The sequence below is a fragment of the Solenopsis invicta genome, chromosome 5 (genome assembly GCF_016802725.1).
Source record: "Solenopsis invicta isolate M01_SB chromosome 5, UNIL_Sinv_3.0, whole genome shotgun sequence".
Classification (NCBI taxonomy): Eukaryota; Metazoa; Arthropoda; class Insecta; order Hymenoptera; family Formicidae; genus Solenopsis; species Solenopsis invicta.
The window spans coordinates 1,430,391-1,449,129 of NC_052668.1; the positions used below are offsets into that span (position 1 = coordinate 1,430,391).

Below are 18,739 nucleotides of genomic sequence, written 5' to 3' on the forward strand. Positions count from 1 at the left end.
CAATAGCCTCGACCTGGCGCAAGACTCTAAGCTAGGGCATTGTTACAATAGACCTCTCTAGGTCACGATAACGCACTGGCGGCTGTTCGCTATGGCCCTCTTGCCATTAGTATTAGTATTAGTATAGATAGATCTTATTTGTAAACGTTAGAGAAGATCGGGACACCAGGCGTACAGTAACGTGTGTTGATTCACAAGGTGGGCATTTCAAGCATCTTCTTTAATTAAGCATAATTCGGAAACTAAGGTATGTAGGATATATATTCCTAGGTTTTTTACTTATTTCCGTATGTAGATTTACCCCTTAAAATACTGACAAGCATTTATGAATTCTCTATAACTAAAGTATATTCAGTTCGTTTTCGAAGTTATCATTTTATCATATCTCAGCTTTTAGTAGTCTAAGAAAAATTGATAAAATAACAGTTATTATTAACAAAAATTCATTATCAGTTTAAGTTATTTGTTAATAACAGCTACTATTTTATAAAAATTCATTTGAAAACGGCAAGCTTTCTGAAGATTTCTAGATAAAATTCGCCATGATTGGACTAGCGAAAACTGAGATGTCATTGCAAAATAGAAAAAAAAATGATATTTTAGCTATAAACAGGGTGTTTCATAAATGCATGTCAATACTTTAAGAGGTAAATCTATACACTAAAATAAGTAAGAAATGTATATAAAAATATATGCCCTACATACATTGGTTTCCAAGTTATGGATGATTAAAGTTAATGTTCGAAATGCCCACCTTGTGCGTCAATACACGTTATTGTATAGCTTAATACGTCTCAATCTTATTAGTTTACAGACAATATGCATCAATACAAATCAGACAGAATTTCTGAATAATATGTCCCTGACTATCAGGCAAAAGTTGTGGTTCATGCATGATAGGACTCCGCTTCATTTTCATGAAGTAAAAGCATTCCTAAACAATGCTCTCACAAGCCAATGGATAAGGCGAAGTGAACCACATGGTCACCACAATCTCCTGCTCTCAATCAAATTTTTATTTTTAGAGACATTTAAAATCTATTGTGTGTTCAGTGCCAATAAACAATGTGAATAATCTGCGAAGAAAGATACAAAATGGATTTGAGACTATTCAAATATCTAATATTTTTGAACAAGTGCGATACAAAATGCTAATTTAGCGATACGCAAATATATGTTTTCCACTCTTTACTATTATATAAATAGCTTTCAAAACTTCACTTTCGAATATTTATTCAGTTTGTCACAAAAAAATTATCAAAGATGATTTTCGCGCAAACTGACATTCTACACTGAGAAAAAAATTTACTTAATTTTACTAAATACTTTTGCTAAAATTAAATTTGCTTAATTTAAATATTTTTTTAAATTATATAACTTTTTTCTAACTTTTAGTAAATCGTTTTATAAAATTAAGAAAATAAATTGTTAAAAAATTGATTAAAATTTACGTCAGACTAAATTACAGTGACATATATGTTAAAATCTACTAAATGACTTTGTAAATTTTAAATCCAAATTTTTTTATTTTAATACTTTAACAAATACTTGTTAAAATTTAGTTTTCCAAAGTTACAAAATTAATAAATAATTTACTTGAAAAAAATAATAATTTGAAAAAACTTTGTTACATTTGATAAAACGAAAATATGCTGATAAAGAGAGGCAGATCCGATGACCTTAATCTTCACGTATGTTGTTATGATCTTGAATGACCTTCATAAGGTTTTAGCCATTGCTCGCTCTTCGTTAAAAAGTTGTTAACAAATAAAGTTGACAATATAAATTTGTGTTAATTATTGTTAGCAAAGTAAGATCTAGAAGGTTTCCGCCCTCCCTACGGGAGACAGCAAGACCCAAAAAGTATAATCAAACCCAATTTAAATTTTTACACTTAACCATGTTTATATTGAACATGTTTCTGGTTCAAAATGACAATCTAAGCAATTAAGGCTATAACGCACACCTTCCATAATCGTAACCATAAGACATACCGTAAGAATTAGCCAATTACAGTCAAAAATTAAGAAATAAGAATCTGAATTCTTGACTGTGATTGGCTAATTCTCACGGTACGTCTTACGGTTACAGTTATGGAAGGTGTGTGTTAAGCCTGTTCTACAATAGCATAAACACAAGACCGTAAGGCTGTAAGGCGTGGTTTTAAGAGCTCGTAAGCAAATAATAATTTTCATTTCTTACGTTACAACCTTACGTCTTATGTTTACTGCTATTGTAGAACAGGCTTTATAGCCTTTAGAACATGGTCAACATGGTCAATATGGTCACAACGGACGAGATCCGATAGCGCACGGTGCGATAGCTCACCAACCAATCATCTTGACTTATCTAACCCAACCAATGAAAAAACTCTAGGCATCAGCCGCTGTGAGTGGTGGTGTGCTATCGGGATCCGCCCAGTCACAACAAACATTTGCATTGGATTAGAACTCTCGGGTTTCGGTCTCCCATAGAGAGAGCAGAAATGTGCACAGTACTTTGCAACACACTGTCGCTAAGGGACGCCACCTAATAGCGTTTTTCACTGAGCGGCACTAACAAGTAAACCTACGGAGGTGTGACTCACCGATTTGAATAAAATTTTGCAAATTTGTAGAACTATGAAAAATATTTGACACGTATTTTTTTTTATCGGCAATGGTCCACTCTGAAGGGTGGAAACTACCCCTTGAAGGTAAGGGATAGAATTAACATTTTAGGTGAAATAAGTTAAAAATTTTAAAAAGTAAAATGGGTTAAGGGGTTTTTGGGGTTGCTGAAACTAAATATTATGTCAAAAGTATGAAATTCAAAATGGCTGACCCAATATGGCGTCTAGATACGTTAAAATTTTTATTATTTTTTATCAAAATGAGTAAATTTTAAGAATTCTTGTCATTACAGAATAAAATTTTCCAATTTTGGGTCGATGATTTTAAATATAGTGTTAAAGATATAAAATTCAAAATAGCGGTCTCAATATAGTAGCTATATACGTTAAAATTTATAATTTTTGCAAAAAATGTGTCGATACAAGGTCCTCACCTTTCGTGGTGCTTTTTTACAGTGAGTCCCCTTGCCACTCATTTTTCGGGGTGCTTTTTTACAGTGAGTCTCCTTGCCTCTCACTTTTCGGGGTGCTTTTTAACAGTGAGTCCCCTTGCCTCTCGTATGAAAATCGTAAATCTCTTTACACTATTGTTTTTTAAAATAATCTGTATTAGAAAATAATTGTAATTCTATAAATTTATAAAAATGTTAATATTATCTGGCAAGTTTACTTTGTAATTGGCGTAAAACAACAGGACTGTAAAGAAGCACCTCGAAAGGTGAGGACCTTGTATCGACACATTTTTTGCAAAAATTATAAATTTTAACGTATATAGTTACCATATTGAGACCGCTATTTTGAATTTTATATCTTTAACACCATATTTAAAATCATCGACCCAAAATCGGAAATTTTTATGTTGTAATGACAAAAATTCTTAAAATTTCTCATTTTGATAAAAAATAATAAAAATTTTAACATATCTAGACGCCATATTGGGTCAGCCATTTTGAATTTCATACTTTTGACATAAGATTTAGTTTCAGCGACCCCAAAAACCCCTTAACCCATTTTACTTTCTAAATTTTTAATTTATTTCACCTAAAATGTTAATTCTATCCCTTACCTTCAAGGGATAGTTTCCACCCTTCAGAGTGGACCATTGCCAATAAAAAAAAATACGTATCAAATATTTTTCATAGTTCTACAAATTTGCAGTTTCATTCAAATCGGTGAGTCACACCTCCGTAGGTTTACTTGTAAGGCGCACTTAGTGCGTTTTACACTGAAACCGCCACCGTCTATTGGTGCTCATGCCGAATTTCTGCATTTAGTGTGCACTGAGTGCGCATCAATTTTCCCAATGAAAAATGCTGTAAAATCAAATTAATAGAATCAGTAAAGAGATCTTTTTAAACATCGCAACTTTTGTCTGAAACATTTCTTTCGGAAATGCTTAGTTTCCAAAATATTAAGAAATCCCGGCATTTTCCAAACACCCTATACATTTATGCGCGTGCGAAGAGATGGGATAAAAAATGAGAAAAATGGAAAGATGTATCTCATATATTCTCAATTTTTTGTTCAGATTTTAACAAAACTTTGTTACTTTAAATGCAATTTTCAGTACTTTCTCATTAGTCCATTTTGAAATAAATATTTGTAAACGATTCAGCACATTAGAAAATGTAAAAAAAAATGCTTAAAAAAGTTTCATTTATCCGGGAAAAATTTTTTTATAATTAATTATATACAATAATTATACAGGGTGTCCAAGACCGTTGTATAAATTTTGTCACGATGGGGTAGAAGAGAGATCGAGATAAACCAAAAAGGCTAATACCATTTTGCGATATTTGCAATTTTCGAGTAATAAAATATTAAAGTCAGCCGAATAAGAGCGTGCAGAGAGACAAGCGGTCGTTTGCCTGAGCCATAAGACCGCCCGGTGCGAGGGCATGAGAGAGCGGTGCGGTGGCAAGCTATCCTTTCCCTCGACGCGCGCCACTTACCGTCACCTACAGTCGGACCGCAATCGACGGTCCTATGGCTCAGGCGAGCGACCACTTGTTTTTCCGCGTGCTCTTATTCGGCTGACTTTAATATTTTATTACTCAAAAATTATTGCAAATATCGTAAAATGGTATTAGACTTTTTGATTTATCTCGATCCCTTCTACCTCATCGTGACAAGATTTATACAACGGTCTGGGACACCCTATATATCAATATGTCCATATATATTAAAATATATATAAATATATATAATTTTTATACATATTTATATATAATTATATATAATATACAAAATATGTCCATATATGAAGACAGATCAAATATAAACCAGAATTTTTTAATTTAATTTTATTGAATCGATAAAAAAGTACAACATTAATACGTTATTTTTCTACAAAAACCCCCAATTTAGAAACGCAATTTTCCCATTGCATTATCAACTTTTGATTCCATCATCGAAGAACAAAGAGGGATTTGCAACTAGTTGCGCACGAACGCTTCTACCGCAGCACCATCGTTAAATCATTGTCTTCTCAATTGCTTCTATAAGCGGTAACAAATGAAAATCACCGAGCAATAAATCGGGATTGTAAAAAGTGTTCTATGAATGTCCAGTAATTTTTTTCAGCTTATTGCGCGTTAAAACAGCAGTATTCAGTCTTATCGTGAAGAAGAATAACATCTCGGATTGGTTACCAACATCTTTTGTTGCGATAAGCAGCTTTTGCATCATCCAAAAGTTGCTGAAACAACTTCTGAAATTGTTATGCACCGATCTGATTCAATGAAGTCCCAAACAGCACAAATATTTTCACACTTCTCCGTGATTGTTTTTCATAGGATTTTTCGTTCAATCAAAAATTTTTTGTGCCAATCAAACACTAAGTCTTTGAAAAAGTTTCTTCACCGTGTTGAAAACTGTGTTTGAAATCTTTTCAAAATTTCAGCAGATTTAACGCCTTCTTTGATAAAAAAAACTTAATAATAAAGCGCTCGCATCAGACAAATGCACTTCTTGCTCACTCATTGTACTACTGATCAGACATCCAACTAAATGAACAAGCCGAAGCGGAGGATCGACTTTAGATATTACCATCATTATTCATTCAAGCTCACGCTCCACTCCGTTTACTACTCAAGCCATTAAAATAAAATTGTGATTTATATTTAATGCGCCTTCGTATATTAAAATTAACACACACGCGCGCGCGCGCGCGCGCGCGCGCGCGTGTGTGTGTGTGTGTGTGTGTGTGTGTGTGTGTATAATTATGCATCTTTCATATATAATTTTCATATATAACATTCAATTTTTAGAAGTTGTTACTTTATCATAACTTTTGTTTTTTATAATAACAATTTAGTAATGACGTTACCATTTTTCAGCGTTATAATAGTAACGATAACGCTAGAATTGAAGAACAATCACTTTTAACAAACCACTTGTCATTATTCATTAAAAAATGTAACTCGTTAGTTAACTGGTTACGTAATGAGCAAAAGTAACGCAAAAAATAACACGTTGAACTCGTTACGTAACAAGTAAAATTATAAGTTAATATTTTTCAATGAAATCCATGATAACGTTGATTGTCAAAAGTAACTATTCCAACCCTAGCCTTACTATTAAGAAAAATTGTAACATTATTACCAAATTATAAAAAAGTATTATAAAAAAGTAACAAATAACGGATAACGACGTATTTACTGTAACTCGTTATTTTCTATCTGATAGTTTTTATAAAAAATTTTTTCCCAGGTAGGCACAAATTAAGTTATTTTACCGATCGTCCTTTATATTTCAATAAATGTTGACTACATTGCATAAAATAGATTTGATAATTAGTGAATGATTTACTAAAAAAAAGAATTATGTTCTTTACGTTAATAATACAATCGCTTATTTTTAAAAAATGGGTTTACAGTCGCATGTAAACACAAATATTGTCTTTTTTAGTATATTTTTTTCCAGTGTAGATCAGTATAGATATCATTCTCTCTTAAGTTGTTTTTATTTATTCATTGACTGGTTCAATTCCTTATTGATTCATTTATAATAATAAGTACCTCAAGAGCAATAAATATTATGAACATCACGCCGCTAGCAAGATACAATAGCGGAAGATCGTATATCATACCAGGTATATATACAAATGTGGCTAATATATGAAAATTCTTCCTAACTAAATTTGTAGCATGGGATTTTGACGATATTTGATAAATTACGATAAAAATACTTAGTAAAAAGCATCCTGTCCAGTACATAAATATTGCAATCTGCAACATAAGAATAAAGTAAAATCGATAATCAAAAAATACCTAATTGTAATCTATCAGCCGGTATTCATAGTTCCATTCTTATTTCAAGACCGTCAAAAAGTAATGCCTTAAGATCCTAATACGGCTCTCTGATTGAGTGATAACATCTTAAGATTATCTTAAATATAAAAATTAACTATGAATACCGGCTTATTTCTTATCTTTCTCTGTAGCTCATCCGTTCTAAAAATAATCTAAATTATAACAAAATATTATATCATTACTTACTTTTTCACGACTGCCAAAAGAAAAAGAAATTATCCACATTATTGGATTTTGATCCAGAATAATGTAAAGTGTTGGAAGAGTTACAAAACACAATAAGCTAATTATCATTAAATAAAAATATGTTGTGCTACGAAGAACAGGAAAATATCCACACAGGAAGCATATCGTTGTTGCATACAATATCACAACCTGTAACGCATAATGTATTAAAAAAAAATAAATAATGTCATAATTAAAGAATTCCCTACAAAAACTAAACAAGTCCATTCTTTCTTTTTTTTAATTTGGTTTATAGCGCCAAATCATTTTCTATATCATTTTGTTCTAACGAGAATCAAACAAAAAAGAGAAATAGATAGCAATATAATATTTTTACAAGAACAAGTTCAGAGAATTCTTAATCTTTTTTATCAAATCTTGAAAATTAGAACATAAAACTTTGTTCTTACACTTATCACACAATTAAAAGGATGTATTAAAAGCAGTTTATAAAATTTTGTAATAAAAAAAAAAATTATTTTATATTTTAACCTTAAATTTAAAAAATTGCCACACTAGATAAAAACAGATCTTAGTGCTAAATAATAATTTCATAGATAAATTTATAAATATTTACAAGTTCTCTCAAATTTCACGCATGTTCGCTGGATTTTAAAACAGCTGTTAATTAAAACCAGAAATGTAATATCACAAATTAAATTACTAGTCAATTTAATAATTTTGCCATAAGCATCTCTACAATTCCTCCAATTTCAAAAACTGTGAAGAATTTAAATTTTTGTTTCATACACTTTTCCGGTCATATTGGGATATCATGTATACTTTATGTCTTAAATAGTAGATAATAAAGAGAACCTGCGTTTCAGTCTTACTATTATGATTGTTTTTAGTTCAACTGATTCAGTGTTAGATTTTTCGATTTTTCTGGACGATCCTATAAAGTGGCCGCCCGGTTTTGTTTTCTTCGATTTATCGATAATATTCTCGTTTTTGTGAGATTCATGAATCTTGAACATTTTGTGCAAATTTATATCTCGTAATTAATAAAATCATGAAATTTTCCTTATTTTATAAGTTCCTCACAAAATAATACAATATTTTCTTCATTATCATTATTATTATCATTATCATTATTATCTTCATTATCATTATTATTATTATCATTATTATTATTAGTCATTATTATCATTATCATTATTATCTTCATTACATTATTATTATCATTATTATTATTTGTAAAAAAAAAATAAATATAAAATATTATGAGATAAATTGGTAATAAATACAAAATTCCTGTAAGAACTAAATAAATCTAAAAATTTATTTTTTGCTTTTGAATAAATCCTGAAAATATTAATCATAACTTACTTTGTTTTTGTATTCATTATATATCAGATAAAAAATTACCGTATACTACGTAATAAACAATTTAAAGATAAGAAATTTTTTGATTTCTAAAAATTCTAAATATTCTTAACTTTTTGGACTTGTTTGATTTTTGAAGAAAACTCTTCAACTTTTGTATTTTATTACCTGCAACACAACTGTGCTTATGTCATTGTCATGAATTGGAGGTAAATGATATCGTAAGGGTAAATTAGTAACAGCCGACATCAAAAACAAGGTAAAACTGTGCGTAATCACTGTTGCTTCTCCCATTGTAAAGCAGCATGGAAAAGCTGACATAAGTTGTAACACACCCCATGTGCCCAAACTTGCAACAGTTAAGCCCCACGTAACACTCGTCAATAGTCCTGTTCTTATTTAATGAACATAAAAATATAATAAGAACTAGAATAATATTATTGTATAGTAGAGTTGGGCAAGTTAATATCCTTCTTTTTTCAAACAAAATTAAGTTAATTACGTTAAAAGTATATATGCATAGTTAAAAATTATACGCATAAAAAACAAAATCTGTTAAAAGTTACATTAAGGTTCAATTAACTCAAGTTAAATTAAAAGTTGATTTTAAAAAGCATTATTTATAATAAATCAGAATTCATGAGTTTTTGACGTTAGATTATTGTAATATGGATCGTCAAATAAAGGAGGGTGTATAAAAATGGGCAAAATTGGCTTCGAGCAGTCCTAAGACTAATTCCACAGTATTTCTTGAAAGAGAAAAATAATATTTATAATGCCGAGAAGTGCAGAGACAATTGCTGACAACAATAAAATATCATACAAAATACGTAAAGTATACATGACATTATGTTTCAATTTTTTTTATTTCTATATGATCAGAGTTGTATATATTTTAATACATATTTATGCTTAAATATATATTTTTAGATGCATTTTCTATAAAAATTTATGCATAACAATAATTTTTAATAAAGAAATATTCAATTTTTTTAAGGGGTAACACCACCGTTGAGATTTGAAAAAATCGATTTTTTTTTTGCTTAAATCATTAGTTTACACTTATAAAAATATGCTGTAAGTAATTTTAGAACAAAATTCAAACTGTATTATAGTGTTTGAGCTGATTAAATGAATCGTCTCTATGCGCCTACCGAGCAGCTGCAAGCGATTTGGATCGGCTCCGTCTTCTCTATACTTCGTAGTTATTTGGGCTTTATTTATATACCAAAAATAGACCTTTATCTAACACATATTGATGTTATTACTTGTACTATATCAGTAAATAGTTTTGAAAGCGTCGGTTTCTGTGTTTATGCGACGCCATTAGTTTTTCTGTGTTTATGCAACAAACTTGGCTGTTTGTTATTATAATGATGGCTATAACAGTTTAATAAAAATTTTGCAAGTCTAAAACCTCATGATGGGCACTATTTGTCATTATTATTGCCAAAAATTGGATGCGCGGCGCGTCGTACTTGCCGAACGCAGTCTCACCCAAGAAGCAAAAGAGACCAGAATATCATTATTAGCAAGAAAGAAATATAATGAGGCTGCTGAACTTGTGGAAGGACAGCTTTATGGGGCAGGCATCGCAGATTAGAGATAAATTAAAAATTTTTAACTTTATATACAAAAAATCAGTTATCAAAACTTTAAACGCGTTTTTCTCAAAACACAGTTTTTCAAATTTGCGTGCAAGGTTACTCTTACAATTTTTATCCGATTAACTTGAAATTTTAACACAATCTTCTTGTAACTATTCTACAGGGAAGTACGTAGGCTTTTTGCGATATGTTGAAAACTCTTTTTGTAATCAGCATTTTTTAAACAAATTTTTGGGTAAAAAATCCACTTTTTTCTATAAATAACTGCCATTTTGATAAAAATTAATATTTTTAAAAATCCCTACGTACTTCCTTAGTTTTGAATATGTAGATAATGAAGATTTTTTGTTTGGTTCCAACATAAACCATGTCGCAGAAAACTTACACGCAAAAATTCATCTTTAAGAAAATACGATTTTGTAAATGGGCTAGTACGCCGCCATTTTGTGCATAAAAGAAAATTAAAAAATATTTTTTTACTTGTCAATATATGTACAATAAAGTCCTCTAAGCTTTTTTTATATAAAGTTATTCATTTGCCGACAATAAATTCCCAAACTTAGATATCATTTTAGGGCCTCAAAGGTGATGTTACCCCTTAAATCACTCTAATCCAGAACCAATAACAAGAATGATTACTAGTCCCATTTTCTTTATTTTGATTTTTCTAATTGCATTTGTTTTATGTATTTTCGATTATTTTTGTTCATTCTTTTAATATCAAACATTTTTTACTTAATTATTAAAGTATATAAATAAAATATTCCTCATTTTCAAAAAATTTCTTAGAAACATCACTAAAATGGTATTTAAACAATTCGATTTTCATATACATTAATAAATAAAATAAAAAATATAATATATAATAAAATAAAAAAATATTTGATACTGAAAGAATAAACAAAAATGAACAAAAACGTATAAAAAATTAAAAATTAAAAAATACAAAAAAAAAACATAAAATAGGACCAGTAATCACCACGTCCTCAATATTAGTCCTGGATTAAACAAAGTGATTTTTAAAAATTTAATATTTTTTTATTGAAAATTGCTGCTATATACATATAAGTCTGTACGCAAAATGTACCTGAGAATTAGCGCGCGCGCGCGTGTGTGTGTGTGTGTGGGGAGGGGAGGGGCATTTTTAGAATAAACAGCGAAGAACTGTGCAGGGAAATTTACAGAGAAATGATACAGAAATATTTTCGCCTAGGAATATTTTCAAACCAAAGATTGAAATTTTTTAATACTATTATTATCAAAATAATCGTATTATATTCTTTAAATGTCTATTATAATAGTGATACATTTTGTTCAATTTAAGAGTATCAAATTCTTTAAAGAAGATTACATTATGTGTAAACAAGATTATCATTAGATAAAAATATAATTACTTGTATATGAAACAGTGATTGTTAACCCTAGATCTCCATTATTACTTTTTATTACCTTCCCCATTATACTGACGTCTACAGAATCCTATAACTTTGACATATAATACTATATTTCTGAATTATAATTTTATTTCGCAAAATATGTGGAATCGATACCTCAGTGTAAGACAAAGACAAATAAGAATCAGATAAAAAAAAATTTATTTCCAAGTAATTTCAATTATTTAAAGAAATTGTATTACAAAATTCTAAAAAAATAATTACTTTAAACAAAAAATTCTCAAATTTTATTACTGAACAAAATTGTATTATTTGAACAACAAAAAATCTTGGATAAAGAATTGTAATAAATATTATTATTGTAGGTGTTTAGTGTGCACAATTTTTGTCCGCACGATTTTTTAGACACTTCCAACAATTAAAAAAAAAAATTAAAAGGTGAATATTCATCTGTTTCGTGCAAGCTATTACATAAAAATTTTTTACTTTTTTAAATTAAAAAATTGAAATTATCTTAAATTTTTTAAATAGCACCATACAATTTTTTCCATAATATTGTTTCCAAGATGCATGTAGCGCATTGTTAAGAACGTTTTATTAATATTTTATTAATTTTATCAATACATATACGTACACAAACATATAATATCTATTATAAATATCCATTAATAAAGACTATGTAACATACGTAGATAAATTTTATTGATTTTATTGATATTGAATATCGAATTGCAGCTGTTTATAACAACAATATTTATAAACTTTAGCTAGAAATACAGAACATAAACACATACGAGGTGTGATCAAAAAGTAAGGTGACTTTTTGAATTTCGCGCGCTCTGTACACTCTAATTTCAAATTTTTTTTTTTTTGTGTTGGTACACTCGTCACGATCATATGTTCACAGTTTTGACGATATAGCATGTGTTGTTTTTATATGAAAGGCATAAAGGTTAAACTCGTGTTTGCGTGCTCGGCGATTTTTTGCTGTTGAAAATAATGGAGCAGAGAGTTTGTATTAATTTTTGTGTAAAAAATGGTATTAAGTGTTTAAAAACTCTTGACTGAAATGTTGACAGTGGCGTACGGTGAGTCAACTTTGAGCAAAAAAAAATGTTTATAAATGGTATAAGTTATTCCAAGAGGACCGAGAAAATGTTAACGATGAACCTCGCTCTGACGCCCCAGCACGTCAAAAACCGACGAAAATGTTCAGGAAGTGAAAGAAATTGTGTTGAAAAATCGTCGAATCACGATTAGAGAAATAGCTGATAATCTTAACATATCGTTTGGCTCATGCCAATCAATTTTAACGGATGTTTTGGGTATGACACGTATGTCAGCGAAATTCGTTCCAAAACTGCTTAATTTTGATCAGAAGCAGCGTCGCATGAACATCGCCCAAGACATGTTGAACGACGTCAATGATGATCCTGATCTGCTCAAAAGGGTTATAACTGGTGACGAAACATGGGTATATGGTTATGACGTCGAAACCAAAGCCCAATCATCTCAGTGGAAGAGCCCAGGAGAGCCAAGACCGAAAAAGGCACGCCAAGTTCGTTCGAATGTGAAGGTTTTGCTCACAGTTTTCTTTGATTACCATGGCGTTGTGCATCAAGAATTCCTACCACAAGGTCGTACGGTAAACAAGGAGTATTACTTTGAGGTTATGCAGCGTTTGCGTGAATCAATAAGAAAAAAACGTCCGAAAGTGGAAAGAAAATTCATGGATTCTGCACCATGATAATGCACCTGCGCACACGTCGTTACTAGTGAGTACTTTTTTGGCCAAAAACAATACTATCATCATGCCTCAGCCACCGTATTCACCAGACTTGGCCCCCTGCGACTTTTTCCTCTTCCCAAAATTGAAAAGGCCTATGAAAGGACGAAGATTTGCGACGATTGAGGAGATTAAGGCTGCATCGCTGGAGAAGCTCAAAGCAATACCCAAAAGTGCATTTCAGAAATGTTTTGACGACTAGAAAAAGCGCTGGCACAAATGCATTGTATCAGAGGGGAATTATTTTGAAGGGGATAACATAATTTTGGATGAATAAATGAATATTTTTTTATAAAAATAAAAAGTCACCTTATTTTTTGATCACACCTCGTACATATGTACGTATTATTGTATTGTATATGTACGTACATGTATCAATAAAAAAATTATAAACATAAATCAATAAAGAAAAATTGTATCCTATGTAAATAAATTGCTTACTTTCTACTTCTAAAATACAAAGTTCTGCTCTTTTTAGTATACTTTTTAAATTATGATGCGTAATAACTATTATACTATTTTGATCCAAAATTGCCTTACTTTCCAAATCTTACAATTAGAGAAAGAATAATTGTACGACTGTATACAGTTCTCTAATCTTGAATGTAAGTACTGTTTGTAAGTATTGTTATTATAAATAATGCTACAATTTGATACATTAAATATCAATGAAATTAATAAAATTTGTTCACATAAGTTACATAATCCTTTATTAACCCTTAAGAGACCCCATATGAAGTTTCGAACGCTTCTTGTATAGACGGTAAGACGGAATGAGATAGGAGGTTTGGACCAAGACGTAAAAAAAGTTTGAAATCTCCTCTTTCGATTGATATGGTTGATCAACTTTTTTGGTCTGATCAACTAGAATTCAAACGGCACGGCAGCAAAGTTTTGTTAGGGTCAATGCAACCCATATAGTGTGTAAGTGAAACATTTTTTGTATTTTATATAAAAAAAAGCTGGACAAAATACGTTCGAACAGGTCGGTTCGCGGATGTTACTCACATATACTTTGTCTAAAGTGGAATACTATAAAATGCTGTAAAAAAGAGTTTTTCAGAAAAATATATCATGAAACACATCAATTTTCAATTTTAGACACAATTTAATCAAAAATACTTCATATTCGCCTTGTTACATAAGTACATTTTCTAATAGAAATAACAATGATATAATTTTTTTTTTTTTTTTTTTGAAAGTATGAATCTTTAGCTTTAAAACGCCGTATTGTTAAGTCTTTAAAAGTTTTTTATTACAAAAATCTGATTTTTTTAAAATTGATGTTTAGATGCCCAAAAATACCTTATATTCTTTATGTTACATAATTATACTTTTTAAAAGAAATGACTTTACCAAATTTTATTTTAAAAATATGACTCTTTAGCTTTAAAACACTGTACTTGAAAGTCATTAAAAATTTTTTGTTGCAAAGATATGATTTTTTGAAGGAAAAGTGGATTTTTTACCAATTTCTCATTTTTACTTAATGGTTTTGCCTTTATAACTTCACAATAAATTATTTTTTCGGCAATGCCGATTGTGCAGTCACACTCCTGAGATTCTGAACTTTCATAAAAAAAAAAAAATTGTAGAAAAATATTGATTGTAAAATCAATATTATAGCTTCTCAAAGTTGAAAAAGTCTCCCAGACCCAAAAATATGTTTCCGTATTTTACAGGATCGGTGTGTTTAAGGGTTAATGGATATTTAAAATAAATATTGAATATTTGTGTATCAGTAAAACATATTGAGCAGTGTATATGTATATCGAAACGTAGCCTAAACTGCACAGATTAGTAGTACAATAAAAATGACATTTTTGATAGTGCATTAAATTCGTCTTAATCCTTACAATGTTATTGAAAAAATTATATGGTAATATTTAAAAATTCAAGATAACCTTGATTTCTCTACTTAACATTTTTTTTAATCCTTATATCGCATAAATATTTATCTGCATGAAACAGATGAAAGATGAATATTCATCTTTCAACTTTTTTTTTAACTGTCTAAAAAATATTACATATTAGTACGTAATAATGTCAGGATTAGGTAAGTTAATACATTTCTTTAACTAAATTAAGTTAAAGTTAATGTAAGTAAATAAAATTAATTTAGTTACGTTAAAAGTTATATGAACAAAAAACTAACTAGTTAAAAGTTATGTTAAAAGTAAATTAACTTGAGTTAAATTAGAAATTAATTTTGAAAAACATTATTCATATTAAATTACAAAATCGTAATTTTTTAAAATTAAATTATTCAAAACAATTATAATATGAATCAAGAAACAAATTCAATATTTTATTTGTAAATTAAGTTTATACAATATGACATATTGTATATTAAGTTTGTATAATATTGTATAAAATCTTATTTCTTATATGAGAATATATTTTTCTCTTACAATTTTTTTCTTATACGTAGATAAATTTTTAACTTGGTACAAAGTTAATGAATTAAAGTTAATATGTTTCAAAAATAACTAATTAAAGTTAAAAGTTAAATTATTAAAAACTAACTAAGCTAACAATAAGTTAGAAGTTATAAACTTTTAACTTTATTAATTAAAAAACAAAATAAACAAAGTTTAGGGCTCTTATAAATAAATTAAACACAGAAAATAATGAATTCAAGAGCCACGCAAGATGTCAAACGCAAATAAATAAATCACAGGCATAAATCCAATGTCAAGCAAACATATCAGACATCCCTTGAGATATCAATACCGCTCAGATTTACCAATCTGAGCGGTATTGATATCCCGAAGGACGTCCAATACCTTTTACAACTAGGGGATCGTTTTGGTTTGCCGTTGTTGGTGACAGAGGAAAGACATTAGAATTTACCAAACATATAACATCTCAAAATACAGAGAAAATATACATGTGGCAATTAGGAATCGGTCTGTATCGATCTTGGAAAGCTTGTTCCGCAGCAGCCGTCCGGTAAATATTAATGACCAACTAATTGAAGACTGGTTACGAACCATGGGGAGATTCGTTAGAAAGCATCCTAACATTCTGTTTACCAGAGCGGACAAAAGTAACATAGCAGTTGCCCTTGACAAGAAAGATTACATCTTGAAAATGGAAGGTATGCTCTCTGACAAATCTACTTGCGTTAAATTATCAAAAGATCCGATTCTAAAACTAACCAAAAAAGCACGTTCTTTTCTCTTCTCTCCAATCGAAAAAAAAAAAGGTTTTATTGAACAATATATATATAGGAGCATATTAACAACAGACGGCGTCTTGCCGAGAGCCTACGGTTTGCCGAAGATCCATAAACCTAATAACCCTTTAAGATTTATAATTTCTTCTATAGTCCTTTACACTCTCTGGCTTATTTTTTACATAATATAATTTATAACAGTATACCAGAAGCGGATAGTTTCATTATAAATAGTTTCTATTTGGTTAATAAACTTAATGGCCTTTCCTTAGAATCAGATCACGTCTTAGTCATTGGACGTCGTGTCTCTTTTCACCAATGTTCCAAAAGACTTAGCGGTGGAAAGCGTCATGACCAGATGGGATTTGATTTCAAAAAACACTACTATTCTGGTCAATAAATTTCTCAAAGCTTTGAATTTAATAACAGATTCTATGTTTTTTTAAATTTAATAATGTTTGCTACAAACAGATCTTTGGTCTGCTGATGAGATTACCGTTATCTCCTATTTTAGCAAATTTGGTCATGCAGGACTTAGAGTGCAAAGCGTTAAAACTCCTCTCTTTTCATCTATCTTTTTACTGCAGATATGTAGATGACATTATATTAGCAGCCCCGGCTAACTCGTTATCGGGCATCCTTGACATGTTTAATTCCGTGAAGTTCCACTCCAATTTACTATGAAGAGAGAGATCGAGGGAAAAATTTGTTTTCTTAATGTTATGTTTGTAAGGGTGAATAACAAGATTATTTTCGATCAATATCGCAAACACACCATCCCCTGTGTCATAAAAAGAATGTTATTTTTGGTATAGTTGACAAATTACTTTTATTATCACATCCTCAATTTCATCGTAAGAACCTTATAATTTTAGTTAATATTTTATTGGAAAATAATTATCCTTTTATCTTTGACATGATAAATTTCAGACACCTTTTTTATAAAGATGACACCTACGTTGAGGATAAACGTGTGTAAAGATTCTTTACGATCCCTTACATCGAGTCGGTACCAGAGAAATTTTCATCTTTCTCATGTAAGTTTGACTGCAGTGTTGCATTCACAATCCCTGTTAAATTGAATAAATTTATAACTACTGGTATAGACCATATAGAGCGTCTTTCTTGTAATGACGTGGTCTATAAAATTAATTGTAGAGATCGATTCTTCTTACGTGAGACAGACGAAACGCCACTAATTAAAAACAAGAGTCAGCAAACATAAAGCGGTTATTAGAAAAGCCAATTCTCCTTCGGTCATCTCGTTACATCGCATTGGAGAAAACTACGAATTTGATTAGGAGAACGTGGAAATTTTAGACAAAAAGCCATCTTATGTTAAAAGATTTACATCCGAGATGTTACGCATCAAAAATCAATCGTATCTTCCTATCCTCGATCGTATTCCCCCTTCTTAGGTTCGTCATCCCTTCTATTCCTTTCGTTCAAGCCACCGAGGCTATCTTGTTCGGTCCTTATTATTTGTATCTATTCTCACCAAGATGTAACATCCCATCTCACAATTCTGTGACACGAGTTTTGGTGCTTAGAGATATTTTGTATATAATTCTTTGTTTCAATTATTTTCTTTTCCTTTTTTTGATTTTACATAATTTTTTTACAGTTTTATATCTTATGACTTGTACAGCTCTTTTTTATTTCATATTTATTTTTATTTTTATTTTCCGTGTATTTCTTTTAACTATTTAATTTGTATTGTTTGTTACAAGTTTAAAAGTCATCATTTTAATATTACTTTCTCATTTATTTATTTGTTAGCAACCAATTCATGTTGTTTTTACAAAGCTCTTGTCTCTGCACACGCTGTGAGGTCGTTTGTTACGTTAAGACGTTGAAAAAAGATGTACATCGGGGTTTCGCACATTTCTATTTGTTTGGTAACTTGTTTTTAATTTTGATCTTTATTTATTTCGATAAGTTCATATCTCAATTAGTGCGATTATTTGGTTGTTTTATAAACTTTTAAATCTATACTGAAGACCGTCATTAAAGGTCGAAACGTTTACTTTACATTGGATTTATTTGCGTCTGACATCCTACGTGGCTCTTGAGTTCATTATTTTCTATTTTTAATTTGTTAATTAACTTTTAACTCTCTAATTAGTTACTACCCAACCCTGAATAATGTGTATACATCCAATCAACATCTTATTTACTGGATTTCAGATAGGATAAAAGAAAATGCATGAAATTTTTAATTTTACAATTTCATGCACTTACTTTTATACTATCTAAAATCGAGTAAACATATTTAATAAAAAAAAAAATATAAACGCCA

At 29.8% G+C, this 18,739-nt stretch overlaps 1 protein-coding gene across 2 annotated transcripts in view; it reads right to left on the reverse strand.

Annotated features, from left to right (window-relative positions):
* LOC105200707 (dolichol kinase) overlaps window positions 1-18,739 on the reverse strand; it is a 62,293-nt gene that overhangs the window by 7,818 nt on the left and 35,736 nt on the right. For both annotated transcript variants that reach the window (XM_039449067.1, XM_039449068.1), the window contains exons 3-5: window positions 8,644-8,864; window positions 7,111-7,299; window positions 6,631-6,840 (exon numbers count right to left, since the gene is read on the reverse strand). In XM_039449067.1, coding sequence (XP_039305001.1) covers window positions 6,631-6,840; window positions 7,111-7,299; window positions 8,644-8,864 — 620 coding nt within the window. The remainder of the gene's footprint in view (window positions 1-6,630; window positions 6,841-7,110; window positions 7,300-8,643; window positions 8,865-18,739) is intronic.